Source organism: Glossina fuscipes, unplaced genomic scaffold (assembly GCF_014805625.2).
Source record: "Glossina fuscipes isolate IAEA_lab_2018 unplaced genomic scaffold, Yale_Gfus_2 1, whole genome shotgun sequence".
Lineage (NCBI taxonomy): Eukaryota > Metazoa > Arthropoda > Insecta > Diptera > Glossinidae > Glossina > Glossina fuscipes.
In genome coordinates, this window is record NW_023998415.1 from 5,853,063 (window position 1) to 5,878,328 (window position 25,266).

The 25,266-nt window shown below is 33.2% G+C and overlaps 2 protein-coding genes across 2 annotated transcripts in view; one reads left to right on the plus strand and one right to left on the minus strand.

Moving 5' to 3' along the window:
- Positions 1–4,227: 4,227 nt before the first annotated feature.
- The window catches only part of LOC119631394 (uncharacterized serine-rich protein C215.13), a 49,163-nt gene continuing 28,124 nt past the window's right edge, over positions 4,228–25,266 (minus strand). Inside the window, exons 3-7 of the mRNA XM_038023556.1 lie at positions 16,687–16,801; positions 15,781–16,003; positions 15,485–15,662; positions 11,898–12,034; positions 4,228–4,486 (exon numbers count right to left, since the gene is read on the minus strand). Of these exons, the coding sequence (XP_037879484.1) occupies positions 4,356–4,486; positions 11,898–12,034; positions 15,485–15,662; positions 15,781–16,003; positions 16,687–16,801 (784 nt within the window). The 3' untranslated portion in view covers positions 4,228–4,355. The remainder of the gene's footprint in view (positions 4,487–11,897; positions 12,035–15,484; positions 15,663–15,780; positions 16,004–16,686; positions 16,802–25,266) is intronic.
- On the plus strand, positions 5,092–6,227 carry LOC119631395 (histone H2B-like). The gene has a single exon (XM_038023557.1). The coding sequence runs from the start codon at positions 5,735–5,737 to the stop codon at positions 6,098–6,100; it is 366 nt and encodes a 121-aa protein (XP_037879485.1). The 5' UTR covers positions 5,092–5,734; the 3' UTR covers positions 6,101–6,227.

A 25,266-nucleotide genomic window follows, 5' to 3' on the forward strand; every position in this document is an offset into this window, starting at 1 on the left:
ATATGTATATGTATGTATGTATATGTATGTATGTATATATATTTATATATCTGTATATCTGCATATATATGCATATATATACATTTATATATATAATTGTGTATATATGTGTGTATATACATAGGTATATGTATATATATATATCATATATCATATATATCATATATATATCCGTATACATATTCGTATATATACATTTATATGTATAATTGTGTATACATGTGTAGATATACATACATACATATGTATATATACATGTACATTATTTCTATATTATTACAAGTTTCATATTAATTTATTTATCTATATTATTTTTATAATTTTTATTATTATTATTATTACGTCTTTTGAATTTACCTTAGGTGTTTTGTTTTTTGTGTACACAATTTGAATAATTTCATTAAACTAATTTAGTCAGATAAATATTATGGAAAATATCGTCCAAACATCCGCCGATTGATTAATTTTTTAAACGTCTAGTGTAGTAGTTTGTTTTTCATTTCTCTTTTTTTTTTGGAGATTTGCAAAATTTTTACATAAACATTATGAGGGAGAGAACACAAATACATTCAGTGATTGGGAAATTAAAAAAAAATCCATAGGTACTTTGAATATTTCTGAAATACGTACAAAGGTATTTTTGGCCTTTTTCTCTTTCTTTTTCTTAATTTTTTATTATCAATGTAAACGAACTGAATAACAACATGCATATCCTTTCATGTTTTTTTTTTTTTTTTTTTACTATTATATATGCACCACCATATCGACTTGAAGGGATTGGAACAAATTGTTACCGAGAATAAATCGACCGTCAGATTCTTATTAGTCAAACATTTGTTAAAGCACACTTTTAAGATTACATTAAAATCCACAAATAATTGAAGGCGAACATTATATATCTATGATGACGGGCTATGACGTCTCTTCTTGTCCTTATTAGGCGGTATACGAGGTTTAATATCGTAATTACATGGATCGTCGTGGTTTCGAAGTCATTGCATCGGGTAATTAATTTATTTTTCTTTTTTTTTAATAAACCTCTGCACAATCTACGCCTAACACAAGTTTCGTAACAATCTTGTAAAGACATTACGTTTCAAGAAAGCCCTTCAGCTTCAATGTTCCCCAATCAGGTGACCCCATTAGGGTGAGTCTTTCTTAAGCTAAGTTCTTCCCGATGTTGTATATATCCGAACAAGCTTAATATATCCCGTCATCAATATTATCATCGTTGAGTTTGTTCATCAAAAACCAAGGCACGTTAAGTGTTGAAGTAGATGAGTGTAAGTAAACGAATAATACATGACATGGATAATTTCCTCCATTTTAGGGCACTTTTCCTCGAAAAAGCGAAAAAGTATACAATCATTTTAAAAATACTCCGTATAATTCCCATAAGCTTGCATATTCTATTAATGACGTGATGTTATCGTTTCTTAGTAACGCCTTCAAAAAGCGTTTTAATTATTACGGTGATTAAAGAAATATTTTTCTACGCAAAAATAGAAAAAGAAATTACTGTACGAAGGATAGCGTCTTCTTCATTGTTAGTGGCCTTTAGTTAAGGAAAGCGGAACTTTTCACAGAAAAGGAATTCGTATAAAGAAGAACTTCTGATTACACTTTAATTAAATATATTGTGTGGATAAAAGTTAGGTTGACTTACATCCATCGCCGAGGAATAACACCTTAGATAGCTGTACATCATTGGCGCTTAGCGATTCTCGTTTTAAGCACTTATAGCTCGCGAAGAAAATGTTAGAAATATTTGTGCCGCTACGTTTTAGAGCAACAAGTCTAAGATTTCAGAAGCGCATAAGACAATCAACGTTCCTAAGTTTTTTAATTAAGTAAACATTTACGCTAACTGGCGCAACTATGATCTAGTGGTCTAAGATGAAGCAAAAACCGGCGACAACAACATTAAATAAAAGCCAAAGTTTCGTGTGCATTGGCATTACCGTGGCGACGTGATGCTACTCTTCGAATTCTCGAGAGACGCTGCTGGGCATCGTACTTGTTTCTATTTCCATAGAAAAAGAAGCTTGTCTGAGCGCATTTAGACTGTCAAATATCGATAAATTAAAACCGGGAAATTTCAGGGGCCGCCTTCAGATATCGAAAAAAAAAACTTCGTAGACAAACCTTTTGTCGAAATACCAGACCATTGTGCTATAAAGCTAGTACTATCTCGCCGATTCAAGCTGACCATACCGATGAGATCGGGCTGGTACTGACAAGCTTTTGAGCCCGTGGTGGAAACAAGGAAATAGTACCTAACGGTTCAAAATTGGAAAATGGCAAACTGTGGCTGGGATTTGTGGCCTGAGCTTTCAAAAGGCCATACCAATGGGACATTGTTCCCACATATTCCAAGCAGAAGTTCAAGCAGTCACCGTATGTGCATCTGAATGCTTAGGAAGCCTGTGCAGGAGAGAGCCGATGTGCGTATACTCCGGCAACCAAGCTAGGCAGGCAAAATGAAATGCCTGGCAATTCGGGTGTTGAGGGCAAACAGGGAGAGTGCTAACTGTCTAGCCAACAGAGCAGGCCGCAAGACCATGGTACGTCCTGATTCTTTCTATGGCCAAGAAGCCAGATTAATAGATTGGTACTGCAATTGACAGAGAACAAAGCGGCTTGTTGTTGGAAGCAATGTGCAGCAAGCAACGGCAGACAAACGATTCGTAGAATCTTTCGGTAGGGCACATAGACTGCTGGAACCAAGAAGAAGCAACCTACTACATGGATCATAATTCTTACAGGTGTCATCCGAAAAACATGGCTGTGTTGATATCGATTCAAGTAGATTCTGCGAAGGGACAAGTAAAACGTTCCATCATATTCCATGTGAATGTAAGGCCGTCTACCGAATCAGACGCCATGTGTTTAGCAAGCATTTTATAATGCCGAAGATGGTATGGTGCTCCGATCCAAAGAAGGTGGTGAGATTCATAAAAATCTTAAAACTGGCGGGCCGGGGCCAGGGCTAAATCGCGATATTGCGTGTCCACGTAATTAATACTAATAATGAGTAACCATTTAAAGGGCTTCAAAATCGCTATGCACACGCATCATGTTAACGAAGTTTTCTACTTGACTTGTATAGAAGACTTCTATATGGATTTGAACATTTAGCAAAACGTCCATAAGTTAACTACAATATGGTATGGCATTAATAGATTATCGAACATGAAGAACGGCATCTTTTTGGCTTATGTTCTTTGTTAAGCAATGTATCTTATATAACATATAAGTTGCGGGCGAGAGATAATTAATCGTCTTTGTTTGCCATTGATAAACTCGGATAGTTTTTAAAGTGAAAAATCGCTGCCATTATTATTAGGGATTGTCGGTATCGCTTCACACAAAAATGATTTCTTTGGCAATATCGAGATGACGGTATGAGACGTATATCGTGTAAGATGTTCTCAACAAATGAAATGATTTTTAATAATTATTCGTTTACGTTAAGGGACTGATTGCTCACTTGCTTTCGATAATGATATAAAAATTTTTAAAGCTTAAGAGTATTGCTCAAGTAAAGCAGAGAACGATAATCTTTGTATTCGTCAAAAGAAAATGCTTATTAACTGTGAGTAAGAGACGTTATGCTGAACGGTTAAATATAAAAGAACAGCAATCAATGCACTGCACTAGATAAGAGCAATTCGATGAATTTCTTTACATAAATGTTGTTCATGGGATCAAGATGGTGGTGGTTAGTCCACAATTTCCTAATGGCGAACTTTCTCTTTACGTATACGACTTCAATTATGAAAGTTTTTGGAAAACTTTTTCTTGTAATGAAATCAAATTTAAATTAACGAGGAGTGTTTTTCTTTATGTTTATTATTTACATACAAATTATTAATCTAATTACGTTTTTCTTTATTGCTATTTTATATTAATTGTTGTTGTTATTTTTTCTTTTTTTTTCTTTATATGCACATTCAAGTTATTTTCAATAACTTAAATGCTTGTTTATTTGCTTTATTTTTTTTTTTTTTATGCTCAATGAAATTCATTGTAAGTTCTGTTTTCTTTTATTTATTTATTTATTTATTTTAATTTTATCTTTCTACACCTTTTACTTTATTATTTTGTTAAACAAACTTTTTTGTAGAACTTAACTATCAGTATTTTTTGCATTTTCTTACGTCTTAATTTCTTCTTTCTCTCTTTTATTTTTATTTATTTTTTTTTATTTATTAATGTTTTTTTTTTTTTTTGTTTCTATTTACTTTTCTTTTTCATCCTTCCTTTTCGCCACATTCCGCTACATGATAAGTGAGTGATGAATGCTGCTTTAGGATAACAGGGAAAATATTCGTTATATAGGTAAACATTTACTTTTACCTATCATTGATGATCGGCCAACACAGAATTAATTTGATTAATAATATAAGATTAATTAACAGCAATTGATAATTCGCTGAGTACCACGAATTCGCTGAACCATGGTGTAGTTCCGCGAAACTTTCGCCTGCGATAAATAAAAACAAAAAAAAAAAGTAATAGAGAAAAATAAATTATTATTATTATTATTATTATAGTATATATATATATATAAAAAATGTAATTTAATCATAAGTTTAATCCGCTTATATATTATTAATGTGAACATTGCTCAAAGCATCATCAACAATCGAGAAAAACGCATTAAAACCATAGAAAACAATTATTTTTAACATAAATATTATTTTTATAAGACTGACACAATGATTATATATCAATTTCATCAATATCTTTTTATCATTTAGAAACACATCACGTAATTAAAATCGCCACGAAATCGATATTTCACTCATGGCTCACTCTTGCCTTATGTGCGGTGAATGTTCGAAATGTATTTGATAAAGGGAAAAATTCGGGATAAATCGTGATTAAGAGGTTCATGCTGAAACAAAAAAATCTGTGAATATATAAAATAAGTAAATATGTAGTATTTCAGTTATGAATGTTTTTTTTTTTTTTGTGCAATTTTACAAATCGTTGATTGTTAATACATTTCTCGACTCGGAGTAAGTAAAGAATTGATAAAAATTCATCTATAATTTCTATTCTCTACCGATGACTGCTTAAAGGTGTAAGTAATATCGTAATCTTGTTATTTGTAATTTTTCTTTTTCCTATGTTTTTGTTAATTGGCTTAAATGATCCCTTAAGTATTCAAGAATACCATAAGAAGCGTCTTATATGGAAGCGAAACGTTAAGTGGCCTATCAAGTTGATGGTAAACAATTGATTTGTATTTCAGGTAAATCAATTGAGAGTAAATGAATGAATATGAAAAGTAATTGGTAGTGAAAATGATTTTCGCCCGCACAAGTACAAGCGATGAAATTGTTCGTCGCAGGCAGAATAGATTAGAAATAAAACGAAAGCGTTTTTCAAAAATAATTTTTGTGGAAATTAAGCTTACTGTGCTCCGGGTTTCTTCAATTTCAAAATAAGATTCCGAAATGAATTTTACACCACTTTCTACAATAAATCTTGTCTAAGTCTTGCTTTTCTTGTCATTACTTTTTACCTCGAGTCATTTTTTACTTTTCCTTTTGACGTAATATTTTATAAAAATTCTCTCTTTGAAAACGCACACAACTCTTAACAGATTTCTGAGAATAGCAGGCTGTGTTCAGAATAAAATTCCTTTCATACGGTCTATTGAAATTAAAAAGAAAATAGTAATAAAAGATTATAAGTAAAGTTTGGTACTGAAAAGCAAACTACGATGCCTCCTAAACCTACAACAGCCAGGAAAGCCAATAAAGCTCAAAAAAATATCACCAAAAACGACAAGCAAAAGAAACGTAAAAGGAAGGAAAGCTACGCTATCTACATTTATAAAGTCTTAAAGCAAGTACATCCAGATACCGGTATTTCATCCAAGGCTATGAGTATTATGAATAGCTTTGTCAATGATATCTTTGAACGTATTGCGGCTGAAGCATCTCGTTTAGCTCATTATAATAAACGTTCAACTATTACAAGTCGGGAAATTCAAACTGCCGTTCGTCTTTTATTGCCAGGCGAATTGGCCAAACATGCTGTCAGTGAAGGAACAAAAGCAGTTACTAAATACACCAGTTCAAAATAAATCAAAGACTGACAAATCATCAACGTTTCCCCTTGAGGTCTAAAGGCCCGTGCAAAAGCCGGCTAATTAATTTTATTTGAAAGGCATAGTATATTTTTTTGAAACAGTAAAGAACGAAGAAGAGAAAATAAACGATTATCCATGTGTTGATGTAGATGAAAAAAAAAAAAAAAAGAAAAATTAAATTTTACCGATACTGTGTAAAATTTTCAAGCGATTTTTTCATATATAGGGTTTTCCCTATACGTGTCGTGATCAATAAGGATTTTACGTAGAGAAGGATGTAAGGAGAGAATAGTGTTGGTGTTTGATTTAAATATCGGGAACGGGGAGGAAGACCCTTGCGCCCCGAAATAATTTGTCCTACGATATACATGCAATTCTAGAGCAATTATGTGGGAGCGTTGAGAAAACCATATAATCCCATTAAAGGACCGAATTGGTGGACAAGTCTCTTTATCTTCTAGAATCCTTAGCCTGAACGGTGAATAAGCGCAACACAGCCCACATTACGCCGCTGTTCAAAAATAACGAGAGTTTTGGTTTCGTTTTTGCCGCCCATAGGCTATATCTTTCGATACTTCGAACACGTGTTCTGTTCAACGGACATCATTTCGTGTTTTCACTGCTGTTGGTGCCATTAAAACTTACCCTATTTACCCTCGATCTCATTCACATATTTCTATAAGGTCCCCACTTACTGCGTTATTCATCATGCAGCGTTTATTCCGTATCGTTTTGCCGCATATTGTCTTGCTAAAGCAATAAATGACGGGAGGTGTTGTTATCTAAAAACGAGTAAATTGTATCGCCCCTTATGCACAGGAGACCGTTCATGAACACCAGGGAAAGAAAAGGGGAGAGAACAGATCCTTGTGGTACACCTGCATTCAAATAGATTACGTTTCAAGAATACCCGTCGATTGCAGCTCTTATCGAACGGCTGGCCAAGAAACTCCATATGAATCAAGCGAAATCGTTATCGACACCCTATGCATTGAGTTTGCAGACAAGAGCCTCATGCCATACTCTGTCGAAAGTCTTGGAGATATATATTGTACTGGTTTTACTTCCGCCAAAGTAGTCACCTTTCATTGAGATAGGGTGTTAGGTCACCAGTGAGTTGATTTTTAAGTCGTTGATTTCTAGATATCGGATTAGTTGGTAGTTAAACATGGTCTTAATGATTTTGACTACGGCGGAAACGGCTGCAATTAGGCGATAGTTTGCAGGATTTGTTGGGTCACCCCTCTTTGGTATGGGTGAGACAATGGCAACCTTTCAGCAAGTTAATAAAACGCTAGCATAGTAGCACTTGCTAAAAAGATTGCGCAATGGAGTGGCAAGCGTTTCAACGAACTTTTCCGCCGGCTAGAGTTTTACGAGTGTTGCGGCTGGATGGGAACCGTTCGAAAGAATAATACAAGCATCGAACATGCGGTCGCAGTAATTTATTGCTATGCGGTAAATTGGAGTTTGTAGCAAACATTTCAACCAACACATTAGCTTTATCATTCGGATCGGTTCACGGTAGACGCACGATAAAAACTTTCACGTACATTCTACAAAAATGGAAATATTCAGCCACGTCCACCTTATACTCCACAGTATAAAATTCTTGTTTTTTCTTGTTGTTTTTGTTAATGTTTTTTTTAGAATAAAGCCAATGAATAGATAATGAAAACCGTCACAGCCCAACGTAATTTTCTTAGTTGCTTTAGTTTTGCAAATTCGTTTATTTTGGCATAATTCGAAAACGAAACATATGATCTGTGTTCAATGTTTTATGCGCACATACATATATTCTGTTTAAATAAATATAATATGAATTTTTCTCTCCAAGATATAGGATTTCTTCGTGGCTATGAGTCTTACCTCATTTGTTATATGCACCGAAAACTGGACAAAACTTTTCATATGCGTAGCTTCCATCAACAAATAAGCTTTTGCTTATCTTTTGAATGTATTTGTTTTCTTCTGTATGCATAGACAGCTAGTTTGTATAAATAAATGACATTAAACTATGAACCAAGGCAGAGAAATTTAATTATTCCCATGATTCTCATAAGAGTCTGTGCGGTTCATCCTGCCCTTTTTATATTTTTTCTTTTTTGGAGCATGACCAACCAATCAGAGGATGTTCCCCAGCACGTGCAAGCACCATGGCAATCAGGAAGGGCTGTAGGTGGAGAAGCATCGAAGAAGGGTATACTGTTTGCGTAAGATTGACTTAAAAGAGCCAGCATAAGGCATGATCTCAGATATGATTTGTTATAAAAACACTTAGTGTAGATGAAGGTAAAGAAGGGTCAACAAATCTATTCACTATGTTACAATGTATTTTCAATAGTTTTTGCACTAATGTAAGACTCTAAATACACCTCTTGTCTGTGTGTGTGTGTGTGTGTGTGGGTATGCTTTGCGTATGACAAGGTCGACATCTTAGAATTACACTCAGGTGAAAATTTAAAAAAAATCACTTATGACATGCATACTCTACGTTCGTATGCCACTGGTAAGATTTTATGTGTGTGTGTGTGTGTGTGTGTGTGTGTGTGTCTTTTCCTATGTTAATCTTAATTGATTTGCTAAAAAATCCTGCAGTGTTTTTGTACGTACGTTGTCTTCAATATTTACTTTAGTACTTATATTATATTCTCATCAATGTTTAGCTAATAATCACGAATCGTATCATATGTGTTGCTCTAAAAACACTAGATAAACGAAGTTAAATTAAAATTCGGATTACTTAAGGATGGCAACTGTTGTAATCATATTTTTTTCCCTAACAGGGTGCTCTGTGGTACGCAGCATAACTGGTGTAAATTTGAACTTACAAAAAGAAAGAAGAAGAAAATCACTTAATTTAAATGCCTACAGCCAGTGCATCTCGTCGAATTTTTTTCCTTGATTCGCTAATATTTGAACAAGACAAAGGTAGCCTTTTATTAATAAAAACTTAACTTCAAATTAACCACATCGTTATGATGCTAGGTGACCATCAGTTTAATAGGTTGGCATAAGACTAGTTAATGATTTTTGTCGACATATTTCCTAAATTCTAATTCTAATTTGTTGCTTTTTCTATATGCATAAAAAGTCGTTAAATGTTGTCGTAAATTGTCGTAAAAATAGTACAATACTCTGCAGTTTAGTTCTCTCAATAAAATTAAGCCTTGACTCTAAACGTAATCAAAAAAATGATTGCAAGTTTACATGAATAAATATTGGAGAGATGGACATACAGACAGATTAGCTGAGTCGACATCAAACGAAAAATTGAAATATAAAAGTTGAACTTATATATAAAGTCTTTCTAGCTATTTCGTACAACTAAAAATATGGTTTCGATCATAATATCGAGTATGAATTTCTTTTCTTCACCTATTCGCAACAGTAGCCGTCCGCTGTTGACATGCATTTGCGGCTTTAATCTGAATTTGTCTTGAGAGGTAGTTGCATTTAGGCATAGTTAAAGAAAAGCTTCATTAAAGTTCTTCTGTAATATTTTCTAACATTCGTAATGCCTATGTCCGTTTACTGGCCACATATAATCGCAATTGATGGGTGAGATGGATTAACTTTGCTAATCTTCTTTTATGCCCATATATTCATTGTGTTAATTTGTTGACAACAGTGTGTAGAAAGACTTAGAGATTTTAAGAAGTGCATGTCCACTTGTCCATTGGTCCACTTGTATATAACAACTGCGGTAAGCTTTCTCCTGGTCGCAAAAATTACAGTGGAAGTTAGGATAGGTTCAACTATATCTGAATACAATTGTTAGTTAATTGTTAATATGTAGAAATATATAAAAGAGATTAGAAGAAATTCGCATATTCTAAATCGGTTTAATCATGTTTTTCAATGTGCTCATCTATATATTAGTTTAGGGAAAAAGAAATCCATTATTTTTTCGGTAGATGGCTGCACTGATAGATTTCTCGTAAAGTATCGATCAAACAATTTCAGATTTATGCTCGTTGGAAAGGTGGCATTTCGCAGTAAAAAACATTCTTTCGCTGTTTTTTGTTTGGTGCATTCAGTTGTGAGTTACAGCGTGTTAAAAATGGAAGTGAACAAAGAGAAAATTCGGTACATTTTACAGTATTTCTTTGACAAAGGCGAAAATGCAAGCCAGGCGGCTAAAATTGTGAATGGTGTTTATGGTTCCGATACTGTAACAGCCAATTATGTGCAATTTTGGTTTCGTAGATTCCGTTCAGGAATTTTTGATGTTAAAGATGCACCTCGCACAGATAGGCCGGTCGTAGGAGAAATGATCGAAGTTGACCGGCATGTTAGCAGTCGTAACATCGCCCAGGAGCTAAAAATCGACCATAAAACAATTTTAAACCATTTACACAAAGCTGGATTCAAAAAGAAGCTCAGTGTTTGGGTGCCACACCAATTAACAGAAAAAAACATGATGGATCGAATTTCCATCTGCGTAGCCTTGGCCAAACAGAATGAGAAAGACCCATTTCTTAAACGGATGGTGACTGGAGATGAGAAATGGATCACATACGATAACCCTGTGCGAAAACGATCGTGGTCAAAGAGCGGTGAAGCACCTCAAACGGCCAGGAAGGTTTTGCTATGCATTTGGTGGGACTGGAAGGGAATTATTTATTATGAGTTGCTTCCATATGGCCAAACGCTAAATTCTGATCTCTACTGTCAACAACTGTACCGTTTGAAGATAGTGATTGACCAGAAGCGGCCAGAATTGGCCAACAGGAGAGGTGTCGTGTTCCACCAGGACAACGGTAGGCCACACACATCTACAGTGACTCGCCAGAAAGTTCGGGAGCTTGGTTGGGAAGTTTTAATGCATCCGCCATACAGTCCGGACTTAGCACCAAGCGATTATCATCTATTTCTTGCATTGCAAAATTTCTTTAATGATAAAAAATTGGAATCTAGGGAGGATTGTGAAAATCGACCACTAGAGTTTTTTGCAAATAGAGACCAGGACTTCTATGAGAGAGGCATTTTGAAGTTACCTTTAAAATGGCAACAAATCATACAACAAAACGGTGCATATTTGACCCAAATTGGACAATCCGAAGCGTGTTAAATAAAGTCCTGAAGTTCATATAAAAATAATGGATTTCTTTTTCCCCAAACTAATATATAATATATATAAGTGAATTTATTTATAGTTTAATTAACTTTTCAAGAAAATGTTTTTCTCTCTAGAGAGTATGTAAATACAATTAAAATGCTAAACAACATGTATGAGTAAAGGTGTATATATGAGAGAATGAATGTGTGTGTATATATATATATATATATATATATATATATGTACGTACATATGTTAAACTTAATTACATTTCAATATTATTGAACAAAAACATTGTGTTTAATTTGTAGCAATATATGCAACTGTTTAGACTTTAATTTATGCTCATACACACTTAATTTGCGTATACATGTAAACATTAGTATATAAAAGAAAAGCAATTATTGCATTATTAACATGTTTTATGTGCTTAGGCTTATGCACACATAAACATGCTCTTCTATGCAAAAATATTAACTTGGGCAACAAACAATCTACCATTATTGAAGAGTTCCGCACAGCGTACACAGAGCGCAGAGTGAGAAATCATGTTTACAAACTTTTTGTTTGCAAATGCACATATATGTTATATATATATATATATATATATATATATATGTAATACCGGAATCTGATAATAATAAAGGATCATTACACAGCTACTTAACTATATATATATGCATATATATTTGCATATATTTGTATAATAGGTAAACGCATTACACTTACCGTTTAATATGTGTACCATTATGGTATAATTTTGATATTCGTTTATTGAGCACGAATAATTGCCCGAATCGGATTTATTGATTTTGGCAATGAACAGCGTTGAATTGGCGCCATCATCCATCAATTCAGTTTTGACGCTAACCATTGTCATAGAATAATAAAAAAACAGTTGAGAAAATTAAAAAAAAAAAGTTTAACTTTAATAAACTAATGCGTAGGAAATTAATACATTTAAGTTTATAGGATTCTTAGTATATATGAATAGATCGAGGACAAAGTGTTTAGGGGATTTTTCAATGAATTTTTCTTTCGATCTTTGTACAAATTAATTTCATTGTATTGTGAGAGTTATGCGATAGGCGAATCGCTTAATACGATGGATGCATCAAAACTTCTCAATTCAATCTCTCAATTTTTGCACAAATCATTAGAGATTCTGGCCAATCTGGCACTATTGCGATCGGAGACCACATCTTTCGCTTTACTTCAATTGCAAACATTACCTTATCAGACAATAGGTAAGAGGAGTTTTTCGCAGCATCATTCATCTTTGATCAAGATCAACCTCAAATCAATTGAAGTAAAATGATTCCAATCATTTAGATTAAATTTTTCAATATTAAGTCATGTGGAACTTCATCCTGGCAATGATTCAAATTAAAGTTGTGGCTGAGTGATTAATCAATTTCCTGAAGAATTTGATCGACTAGAACGCGACGCATTTTCAACATTGAAATGTTTAGAACAAAAGGGCGACGAGCGAACATTTTACTTATTGTTGACTTTTGATGTGTTTACAAGTCTGCGATGGATGACTGGGATACGGAAGATACAGCGAATACTTTTACAAATGCAATGACCCCCGTTTGATTGAACAGACATCACATAATTCGCTTTCGTTTTCTTTTCTTTTTTTTTTATGGCCTAATGTAGGGTTAGTCTTCGCATAATTCTACAATTATCTCTTTAGAGAAAACGCCACGAAATTTTTCATTTTCCTCGCCTGATATTATATCAACGCATATTTTTGCAATTTATTGATACTATGGAAAAAGTTCAGAATATTCCTATTGCAAAGAAGAATAGTGGTTAAGCGATAGCAATTAGAAAAAAAACAATATGTTTGCATAAATTTGATTTTAAAGATTATGAAATATATGTACGTATGTGCGTATTCTAAAGATTGTTTTTACGCTGAAGGAACGAGCATAAAAAGTACAAAAAATACTATGGGACGAATACATCAATCTTACATCAGCTATCTTTCATCAACGTTAGGCTACAATTTTTGTCCGCTATCTGTCTGCGGCGCATCTACTCAACTGTACTTGAATTAATTGAAGTCATATTAAGCATAAGTGAAAACAAGAAGCAAATAAATATCCATGATACGCCTTAGCTGCCTGCCGTTTGGTTCTCAAATGGATTTAAAAGAATCCGTAAATAAGAAAAGCAGGCTCTGTAAAAGCAGTTACTTTTACGCTAGAAATAAATACTTTTCCGAGCGCTTCCTAAGTAATGCTTTATTTTCAATAAGGCTTTATATATAAATGTACAGTTTTTCTTTTTTTTTTTTTTTTGATATGAGTAATCATTTAGAGAACGTAATCTATTCACGTAACGCGGTAACGTTCAGGAGGAGAAAAAAGAAAAGAAAAAGATGCTGACCGGAACGTGGTGAGTGCGTTCCCAATCGATAAGTGGTATGCCTTTACCGACTGACTACTCCTGTACTATGGCTCCGAACGAAGCAAGCTCTAACGTACTTCGGATTCGAACCCGTAAACACTGACTTGGTAGTCGCGATTCTTACGTGCTTGACTATCCATCGGGCGGATATATAGATAGATAACTGTAACAGTTTTGTAGGGTACTTAATGATGGGCCATGCCCTCTGTAGTGTTTTTTTCTAAATTTCACTGCCCATTGTTGTTATATTTTATTCCTTCTTCTGCTCTTTTGTTTTTATCAAGATACCTTATATAGAAATATCTATATTTGTAAGTATGTGCGCATATATTTATACGAAAATATATATATATTGACAATGTGTCGTTAATGTTTTTATTAGAATCAATAAATAAATGTATAAAAAAATGCTGCAAATTGTAAGCCCTTGACTTTTATCTCTAAACGAACGAATGACATTTCCTCCGTTAGGCTGACATTTATAATTAAAACGAAAAACTTAACATTTTAATCCTAAACAAATATTGGGGAAAAGCGCATATCTCACTAAATGGCGTGCGAAATGCTTTTGTTTATCAAAAAAAAAAAAAAAAAAGTTTATGTCAGCAATAATTTATTGAAAATATTAAGACACTAATAATAGAACCTGTCTAAAGTTATTAAGTGGGTTATATAAAATTGATCATGTTTTCGATTAAATGGCCGGGTAAATTTTTAAGGACGCTTCCCTTTAACGGAATAATTGTTATATCAAGAAAAATGTCAATTGGCTGCCATGTGACATCAGCAAGCGTAAGACGTAACTATTTTAATTGCTTATCAATGTCAGATAATAATTACAATAAGTTTTCGGACACATTGTAGGTCAAACTAAATAAAAACTTTCAACAGATAGACAGGTATAATGACTTTCAGAGGTAAAGTACAAAAAAAATTAATTGAAAACAAAAAACAAGTAAAGAAATTATAATTGGTCGTGACCGAATCTTTTATACCCATCACCGATTTAAAAGAAGAACTAAATTTTCAATGTCTATTACGTTAGGTGGGCGCGGCTGATTTTTTCTATTTTCAGAATAAAAATGAATATTTACAGGGTGCATGTGTTGTAGTTTATGTGTAACAAGCAAATAACGTGAAAAGCATAGTTTTTGCCGCATAAGCGTGTGGGCGTTGTAGGCATGTCCTTTAGCCGGGTTTGATCATTTTCAATTTCTTTTGCAAATTTATAGCCAAAGGAAATTCGTTTACCTTAGATACTACACGGTTGGGCGAACGGACAGGTGGACGGACGGGCAGACGGACATGGGCAGGTGCGTTCGTAATTTGAAACTGTCCAAGGGTTAATGTGAAATTTTATGGGATTTTTAAAGCTTGCTTCTGCGTTTCATAAAGGTATTGAAAAGAAATGAAATTCTGTAGGCGTGGACGCTTTTTTTCGCTTTTCTTGAGCTATTACAGCATCGTCCGTAAAATATATGTTCAAATTTATGTAAATTCCCTATCTGCTGCGGCTTACGAGTAAAGAGCAAAAAACAAATTTTTTATACTCTTTGAAAGACAGAAGTGTTTTCACTTTACCTATATGTACTATGGGCGTATCCTTCGGCCGATTTACAATGCAAAGACCAAGAACTTACAATGCCAACTCTGCCTATTTTGATCTATTGAAATCGATAGCGGCCAGGAGAATGTTTACAACAGATATTGCATAGACGGACAGACGGACATGGTTATATCGATTCAGAATTTGATATACCTTGTGGGAACGCTGAAGCCTAGTTTTGGGCATTGCAGACGTTTTGACAAAACGGAACACAACTCGACTACTTCGGTGATGAGTAAAAAAAAAAAGAGGCAATAAATGTGAAATGAATGTTTCCTCTAGTAGATCTTACCTTACACCACCTCTTGTTACGTCGTAATTTAAAACGTCTTCACCATGTTTCCAAAATACGACTGACGAACTCATCGCTACATTGCGTACCATACATGATAACTGTAACGTAGAATCGATTTCATAGTATTTCTCTTGCAATGGATCACCAAATTCATCAACAATCATAACTTTTGGAGCTAAAGCAAAACAATATGCAGAGGAATGAAAATTAATGCTTTCAATGCATCCATCATATGAATAACGTTTTCATTACTATTATTGATTGTAATGCGGTTTCTATAAACACTTACTTACCGTTTACATGTAAATTGATTTGAATCACACGTGGCGGATGTGTAGATATTTGGCATTCGTAACTGGCTTCATCGTCTTTTTTTACATTAGTGATTTTCAAACGCCAATTATGCGGATATTGAAACTCCATTTTATAACGTTTATCGCCCGTATAGGTATGCAAGCCAACCGTTAATAAATCTAAAGCATTCTCGCCCTGGACATTACGGCGCACCCAAGAGACCTTTAACCATACATATATATATGCAAACATACATCATAAATATTTTTCACTTAATTGAAAAATTCTTTATGTCCTTCTTTCTTAAATGATTTTTTTTTTTTTTTCGCCTAAATAACAATTTGTTAAATGCAGTTAAAGTAACATAAAATAAAAGAAACGTTCAAAAATCATACAAAAAAATAAAAAAAAATACATACAAAGTTTATGGACAGTAAAAGTGGGAGTATTTTGCCAAAACTTAAAAGCAAAAGAAAATGTCAGAGTGCAATTGAGTAAATAAGAGGCTTATTATGAAAAAGTAAGGAAAAGTAACTATTCGGTCTATCAGTGCTTATAACGAAAAGTTTAACACCTCCACAAAATTTCTTAAGCAACAGCGTTTCATTCTTCCGATAGTCGGCAACAAAAAGTACAATAGCGAAGAAAGTTTTTCTGCTTTGTTCCCAACTTTTTTGCTAATTCTCCAGTTACCACGTATACGTAGCATACAACCAACCAACCAACCAACCAACCAACCAACCAACCAACCAACCAGCCAACCAAGAACTTTAGTAAGGACGCACTCAAATATTTATACATAAGTACACCTTTTACATGCGTCCTTTTGCTTCTAGCATTCTTCTTCTTCTTTTTCTTTTTCTTTTTCTTTTTGTCTTTTCTTTTTTGCAGCTTAACACACTTACCGTCTTATCTTGGAGGAGTGAAATTCTGCAATTCAAATGTATGCTACTGCCCGCTTGTACAGTCAGATTGGTCGGTTGCCCTACTCGTTGCACATCCTCAAAATGTGGTCCATATCTAAGGATAATATAATAAAATAAAAAATGAAAATGAAAATGTTTACAAACAGCCAAAAACATACATTATTGCTGCGAAGAGACGGTCAAAACTATAATATAAATGCAGATAATTTTCCTTTAGTTTTACCCATTGACTACATTGATTATAGTAACTTTTCTTATTCATATATAACATTCGGAAATGTTCCTTAAAGACTTCTTCAAATACTTTCGAGCAGTCGATGTAATTAAAGTCACCTCTTCGATTACAATTTCCTTTTGCGGCGTTTTAAAAAGGTAAGGGAAGAGTGTTCCCAGTTAACCTTACTTGTTTTGAAGAGCTTTCGGGCATTAAAACTGAGTTAAAAAAAAAAATACCAAAACAAAGAAAAGATCGAAAGCTGACCAACTTTCAAGATATAGACAGTTACTTTTAGCATTTACTAGCGATAAGAATAATTTTGTATTTAACGATCTGAGTAACTTGACGCAAAACACTCTCATTTTGGCAAACGTAAAATTCTAAATAGATATATAAACCTTCTTGTAAGTTAATTTGTGAAAATCTATGCTTCCATTGGATTTGAAAGACCTAGTGTATGCAATATAAACGATAAACTACTTCCTATGTAAGTCAATACCTCATCGACAATTAAAGAAATAAATCAAAAGAAAAAAGAAAAAAAAACGAATATATATATATATCGTCGATCGTATACATTCCTCTTGTGCAAAACATACATCGTTGGGTCATTTAATCTCTTTAACTTACGCTTAAATCAGCCGGATCGATGTAGGGCAGTACCTATCGTTATCGACTCAGTTCGCTGGCTTGGGCAAAAGTGATCTACGAACTGAATCGATCGAACTTATATTCTTAAAGCAAACATAGAGGTATATACGCAATTGTTCAATATTTCTCGAGAGTACCTCGAAATACTCCAAGGGCAATTTTTTAGGAATCGCCATTTAATGTTTCACTTCAATTTCCTATATTTGCCAGTTTAAGAATATCAGGACGGGACGAGCAGACAGACTCTACTTCGCTTAATCGAAGACATTCATATGTTTTGCTGCAAACGGCGCTATACTATCTAAGATGTAGCATATTCCGATTACGTTGTGGCGGACATCGAGAGTGAGATAATAATTATAAGATAACATGATTATAAGTTAATTATACAGTGAATAATGCAGAGAGTAAACGAATCGCTAATCCTCTTAAAACTTTACCGATGTGTTCATGTACTTCATTCATTTACTATTTAGTAAGAAAATGCGAAATAAAGGAATCAATGATTATCGCAAATTTGTAAGTTTTAAGGCGAATATAATTTATGTATTTATATATATATAATTCCTTAGATGGTTAAGAATATGGCAGATCAAGAGAGTCGTCTTAAGGTGGATACTACTTTCCCTTTAACGATTCTCTTTATTTTTCGTTTGTGTGATTGCGTGTAAAGTTTTTCATTCATTGCAACAAAGATGAAAAGAAAGAGTAAAAAAATGGGATATGCTGTGCTAAGTTGCTTGGGAGTTGAAATTTTAATAATCTCTCCGTTTTTATTATATTATAATATGTTTACTAAGGAGCCGACGGAAGCAGAGGCAGAGGCAAAGGCAGAGGCAGAGGCCGCAGCAATACCAGCATTATTATTATTAGCAGTAACTTATTCATTTTTCATGCACACACTTCAACTAAACGTATGCATGGACTGGTGTGGTACGTATACATCTTATCTTAAATGTAAGCGATAATAATTCAGGCTGGGAGAAGAAAATCCTTTCAACTTTTTTTTTTTATTTATTTTTTTTTTAACCAACACACAGCAACATAAAACATGAAAGAAAAAAAAAAGGAAAGACTTGCATTTGCAGAGCTCAGTTTCTTTTCCTCTTAATTCTGGCGATTTATTTTGTAAATTTACATAGATTTTATTATGCATTCATACACTTGCTTGCTTGCTTGCTTTCTTTCTTTCTTTGTTTCATAATGCGCACCTGTTATTTTGCATCATCAACATTTATTAGATTTGTACTGCATGGCACATTCTTACGCCACAAGAAACTTTTGCAAACACTTTTTTTTTTTCTTTTTTATTTATGATTTTTGCAGAGTTCTCTTTGTTGTTGTTGTTTTTCTTATTTTTACAATAAGTAATCAAGCAAAGTCCTTGCATAAGTTTGATTGTTTAAGATTTAAAAGAAAAATTAAAAATTTCGAAAATGCTGCAGCGAAGTGCCGGTCGTGCCATATAAATTTCATAAGTGCTTAAGTGAAATGCATAACGTTTTTCTTCTATCAAAAAAGACATAAGGTTTGTAAAAACATTGATACACTACCAGACAGTAAATTGCTTTAAATTGTAGGCAGAGTCAACTTTTCTGATATTAATCCATAGATTGTTTATCGATATATAAAATTTAGAAAGAAATTCTCTTAAAATTTACTCAAATAAATGTTTTTTTTTGTTTTTTCTTTGTTTTTTTTTTTCAATTTCATGCTTTAATCAAACCGTAACCATAACTGTAACTGCTGCGTCTTATAAGGTTCGTTCGTTTCGTTCGTTCAAGTTGCCTCCTAAAATTGTCCTAAATTTTAAAATCTTTTCATATCCTTTTCTTTAGATTAACTTGTTGTTTTAATTTAAATATTTTAAAAGTCTACCATCCGGCGCATAAAGCGAGGGTCGAAGCAATTTACGGTGCTCGTAATCTTACGGTTAAGGGACAAACTTTAAGTCAATTTCGAGTTTTTAATGAGAGAATCTACAGAAAGAGAGAGAGAGAGAGATAGATAGAGAGAGAGAGAGAGATAGTAAATCCAAGGGAAACAGATAAAAGATGAAGAGAATTTTGCGCTTTTAACCGAACATCGATACGAAGTCTACTTACCGTAGATAGGTGATTAGATTACAATTTCTTCTTAACTAATATATATTTACACGGCCCAGTCACAGTTTACAGTTATTCATTTAGGAAAACTTTTCAAAACAAAGTGTTATATTGAGAAGTGCTTGATAAAATGGCACATTGAGCCAAAACGCGTCACTATACTAAATTTCATTAAATTGAAGTCAAGAAAACAAATGGACGGACAAGCATTTAGAAAGCGATTCGGGATCGATGGTTATAATGAAACTAATGGATCTATCTGAAATTCTTCTGCGTGCTTTATATGGGTAGGATATATCATTATTTTCTACATATTGATACGCTTCCTGTCGATTTGCTCTGTTTACTCAAAGTCGTGCGATTTTGTATGGAGAGACTAAAGTGCGAACTTTCTTACGGCGGTTCGAATGCGTGATTGGGTGCGAAATTGCAACTTTTTGACCGAACACATTAAAACTTTAATCATCTATGCATCTATGCAGGTAGGAAGTTCTGCTTCACAACTAACGTATCTCAAATTTCATCTCAAGATTTCATAGGAACATGCTTTAATGGAAAACACTTATGTTTTTCACTGAATTTTCTTTTAAAGGACTTTCGTTATACTTGATTCTTTTTTTTTACAAATTTTCTTGAAAATGAAAAAAAAATTTTTACCAAAATTGAGGCAATTTTTGTGTTTAAATGATTTGTAGTTTATTTCTTCTCAAAGTTTTACAAAAACCATGTGCTATGAAGGAATATTTTTTCTAATTTGTACTACACTGAATTTTCACTTTTAAATACACTATGAAAAGTAATATCTATATTAAGTACTCCAACGCAGGTACAATTGATGTGCGGAAATTCCAAGCTTTTCATAAAAAACTTCCAACAAACATTCATATTCATAATTTCGTGCTGAACAAAGTTTTCCACAAACCCATTAACCCGTTCGCAAAAAGAAATAGCATTGATCTTAGCCCGCGATTTTTGAAACTCATACAATTAAATCACTTGGTTACGTTTGATGGCAAGCGTCCGTCAAATATGAAATATGAAGTTTTCCCTAAAGCAAACTCTTTATTAAGCGAATATTTTGTTTGAAATACGCGACTGGCCTATCTATGTAAGCGTAAGCTGATGGGTATCAAAGATTCGTTTTAAAGGCATGCATAAATATATTTTATCTTATTTGTTGGAGTAGAATCCCTTTACACATTTTTAAATAAAATATAAATCATTCCCTATCACTTAAAGATATAAATCTAAAATAAAATATATTGAATCTAAAACTGATAAATTCCTAAAGTCTGCCATTATCTTTAAATGTGTGTAGTACTATTGTGTGTTCCTATGATGCATTAAATTTGTTTTCGTATTTACACATATTTGGTGCTTTCATGTATTTTGAGCATTTATTGGGAAAAATTTTACATCGATACTTTGCATCACTTTATCATTTTCGCTAATAGATAACGCTGATCAAAATACACGCCACTACCTATTATATATATATATATATATATGTATATATATTTTGAAAAAACTCCTCGTCTCCTATATTAGCTCATAAATATTCCTTTTACTTAATACACAAAATATGTATTGCTCTGAACTGAAACGTGCATTTCATATATATAAATATATATATCTATATATATATATATGTAGAGTGTCTCATATGAAGATTTAATTCATGAAAAATGTCTCTCATATTCTTGTCTGATCATAAATATTTTTTTCTTTTCTTTTCATTTTTCTTATTTCTATCGATAAGTAATTTTTCGAAAATAATTTCGTCGCTTATCTTTTTCGTCGATTTCTTAATGCATTTTATTATATGGTGATATTATGATTGCTTTTCATTGCATTGTATTAGATGCTATCGATAAATGGCAATGATTATAAATCAAAGATTACAAAAAACCCAGAACTATTCTAATTTTATTTTATTTCAATTCTTCCTTCTCTTACTTTAATAATCTTTGCTTCTGCCTTGTCTACGTAAATGCGATTGAAAGTGCATACCCTCTTAATTAGAGAGGCATAAAAAGCAAATACCAATTAGTATGAATCGTCGATCGTAGACAAATTTGTGTAAAGGCATGGAAGAAATTATTGAATATAATACGAGAAATGATAAGGGAACAGAACTTAAAAAAGGTGATATGAAAAGCTTGGGAAACTACACCTTACGGTAAATCAGTTTAAAATTTTTAACCATTACAATAACCTGTATGCCATTTGCTTGTTTTGATTAAATTGAATTGAAGTTTCGATCTCTTCATCTCTTCATCTTAACTTCTAGTTAACGTCTCCAGATCGTCACCTCTTTAAATATTAGAATGTCTGATCTGAAAACTAAAATGTAATTCAGGAGATAAAACCATAGAAATATTTGCTTATCAGCGGTATACGCCTATAATTGTCAATTACTAAGTGATTTTCATTCAACATTTCCTTTAAAGCTTGAACTATCTAAGATTCGTTATAACGCGAAGGGCATTTTCTTACTGAATTTTATAACCATCAACGAAGCATGAGATTGCGGTATATTCATTTTGCCAAACCATGTGCAACGGCCCGAAGGAAGCATCAGAGGCTCAACAAAGTGTATATACTCTTGATCAACATCAAATAGTAAATCTATTTAAGCATCCGTCTGTCCATCTGTCCGTTTAGTTTCAAATGTGAAATTCACCTAAACATGTCCGTCTATTCGTCTATCCATCTGGCTGTTTACCCAACTTTGTCGCATTTGTGCTACACATTGTCCCGTTAGCGATAATAGAGACGCCCACAAATACCACACGCCCATGCAACAACAACTTTTACTTTGATAGCAGACAATCAATCGCCCGCACCCACTCCATTTTACAGGGCATGAAAATTTCGTTCTTTTACATTTTTGTCTCCTTTACGATAACAGTGATGGGTATAATAGATTCGGTCACGATTTTTACATATAAAATCACAAGTGACGTATGTATGTGCATTACTTTTCATTACTATTACTATGACTATTACTACTAACTGCTGCTTCGATTGCCATCTTTTAACACAAAGTACTGCACATATGTACATGTTTCTGTTGATATGTGCTTATATGTTGAAATATTTGCACAAAGAATTTATTATCAGACGTTGTGTGTTTAACAAAAATGGAGAAGCGGAAAAGCTCTCAAATAAAATCGATACTAAGCATTAGGTTCACTTTCCTTTAAGGATATAATATAAGGATTTTTTCTTAAATTTTTCATTAAATATACAAACCCGCGGAATATGTAAAGAGAAAAGGAATACCTACTCGATGGGCACTCACAGATAAGGCAGTTAGTTTCTTTCCATTTTATTCAAGATAAAATTTGTAATGTTTATACAAAAAGTCTTCCATTTTCATCTAAACATTCCTTGTAAAATTGAAAATGTACGTAATTTGAATGCGTACCGCAACTACTTTAAAGTACATGTAATTAGATATATATGTGTGTATATACAAAGAACCGAAATGATTTATAAACATTGTCTTATTATGTTTTTCAAAGTGAAAAAAATTTGTCAATGTAAGGCAAAATTTGGCACATACTTGAAAGAGGTTGTAACATTTTTTCACATACATAATCACATAACTAGTCGAAAACTAAACAAGTAGAAAGAAAAAAGCTTAATTCGGTCAGGATCGAATCTTTTATACCCATCATCGTTATCCTAAAAAAACACAACAATTCTAATGCTCTACGATATGGAGCGGACGCAGTTGATTTCTTCTATTTTCAAGGTAAAAGTTTTTGTCGTATAGGCATGTAGGCGTTGTAGTCATGTCCTTTGAAAAGTTTAAATCAATTCGAAATTCTTTTGCAAATTTATAGGCGATATCTTCATTTTCGCTAATAATGGGATGTTTAACAAAAATACTGCAAAGTTGCGCAAGTTATTTCTGCTGTTGATACATTATAATTTTCGGGAAGGCGTGGTCAATTTTTTCCCATTTTTGTACACGAATAAGAAATTGTCATCCCGCCTGGGAAATAAATACATAATAAAAGACATAAGAATTCAGAAATATATATTCGGATAGAGCCGAGTCTTGTATATCCACCGCCATTCATGCTGCAGCCGATAGGATACCTTATCACATAGCGGTAGGATAAAATTAGTATGTATTATTAAGTTAGTATGAAGAAGATTTCGAAGTTTTCGATGACTTAAATAAAACAAGCTATTTAAAATAAAATGAAAATTTGATAACTTATAACCTTGTGAGGGTATGGGCGATATATACATATATATGTATATGTATGTACAGGAGATGCACAAAATAATATAAACACTATGTGATATGGTACCATCTTGGCACATGTTCGTAACATTACTTTTGTGTAAATAATGCGGCTTGTATGCATAACATGTGACGTGTGATAAAATGTGTGATCTCTCAGACATCGAAGGAGGGTAAATCGTTTCTGCACGATTCAATTTATTCTAATTAAAAGCAATGTATCTTTGTGAGTAAAATAAAATGTACAGAATAATTTTAAACATTCCGTCTTGTTTATCTTTTGCTTTTTGGAACATGAAGAGTAAAATCGTTCCATCAAACAGCTTTAGAAAATTTCAACCTTTTATTTTTCATAATTTATGAGTAATGAACAACAAACAATTCACAAGTGTCTGTTCACAGAAACAGACGCGCTGTCAATTTTAAACTTGACTTGTTGGCGGGGCCTTTTCAATACTAATGTGTGCAATGTTTCGAGCAAATTTGGACCAACAATAAAATAAACACCACGGACAGAGGGACAGACATGGCTTAATCGATTCAGAATTTCACGTTCATCAAAAAAATATATCTACCTAATAGGATCTCTGAATCTTCCTTTTGAGTATGTCCGTTCCATTCTTCAGGGATGGGAGATTTTGAATGTATTGATTGTTGTATGATTTGCGGGGTCAAAGTTCAACTGTACTCAATTTTCGATCGAAAACGAAGCATTCTCTTACTAATAAGTAATCTTTTAATGAACTTATCGAGAAAACCTCACCATATTTCGCTGAAATGCTGGAAACACTGAAAAAAAAGTGAAATGTAAATTTGGAAAATTGGTAAAAGCTGCTTTATCGGCCCTCTTCAACAAAAAATGTCTCCAAAATTTTGAAATACTGCTGTTTCAACTACTTTGTATCAAAAGTCCTCAATGCAGGGTCCATACGACTAGCTTTCCATTTTCAGAAATTTGTACCTATTCCCTTACCTTAAAGGCTCCCTACTAGATCTGGACAATTTTCCATCTCTGTTTTCTGTGAAAAAGTAGACGCGTACGTTATGTATCGGAAGACAATAAAGAAATCGTCCAAAAATTTTATAATTCTATAGCTGAGCTTATAATACAGCTCAAGAGCTTTCTAGCATTCTATATTAAAGTTTGACTCAAAATTTGATATGAAAAATTTCCGGATCATTTAATTAAGGAATCTTTTAACCCATTCACCGCCAGACAAAATTTAAATCACATCTTGCCAAACTGGATGCCAAGATTTTATTTAGCAATGTAAACTTCTAGGATAAACTACGAAATATTTCGTAGTTGGCAGTGACCGGATTAA

What these genes read in the sequence shown, in the direction of transcription:
- LOC119631395 (XM_038023557.1), top strand. Translation starts at nt 5,735, where the DNA reads ATGCCTCCTAAACCTACAACAGCCAGGAAAGCCAATAAAGCTCAAAAA.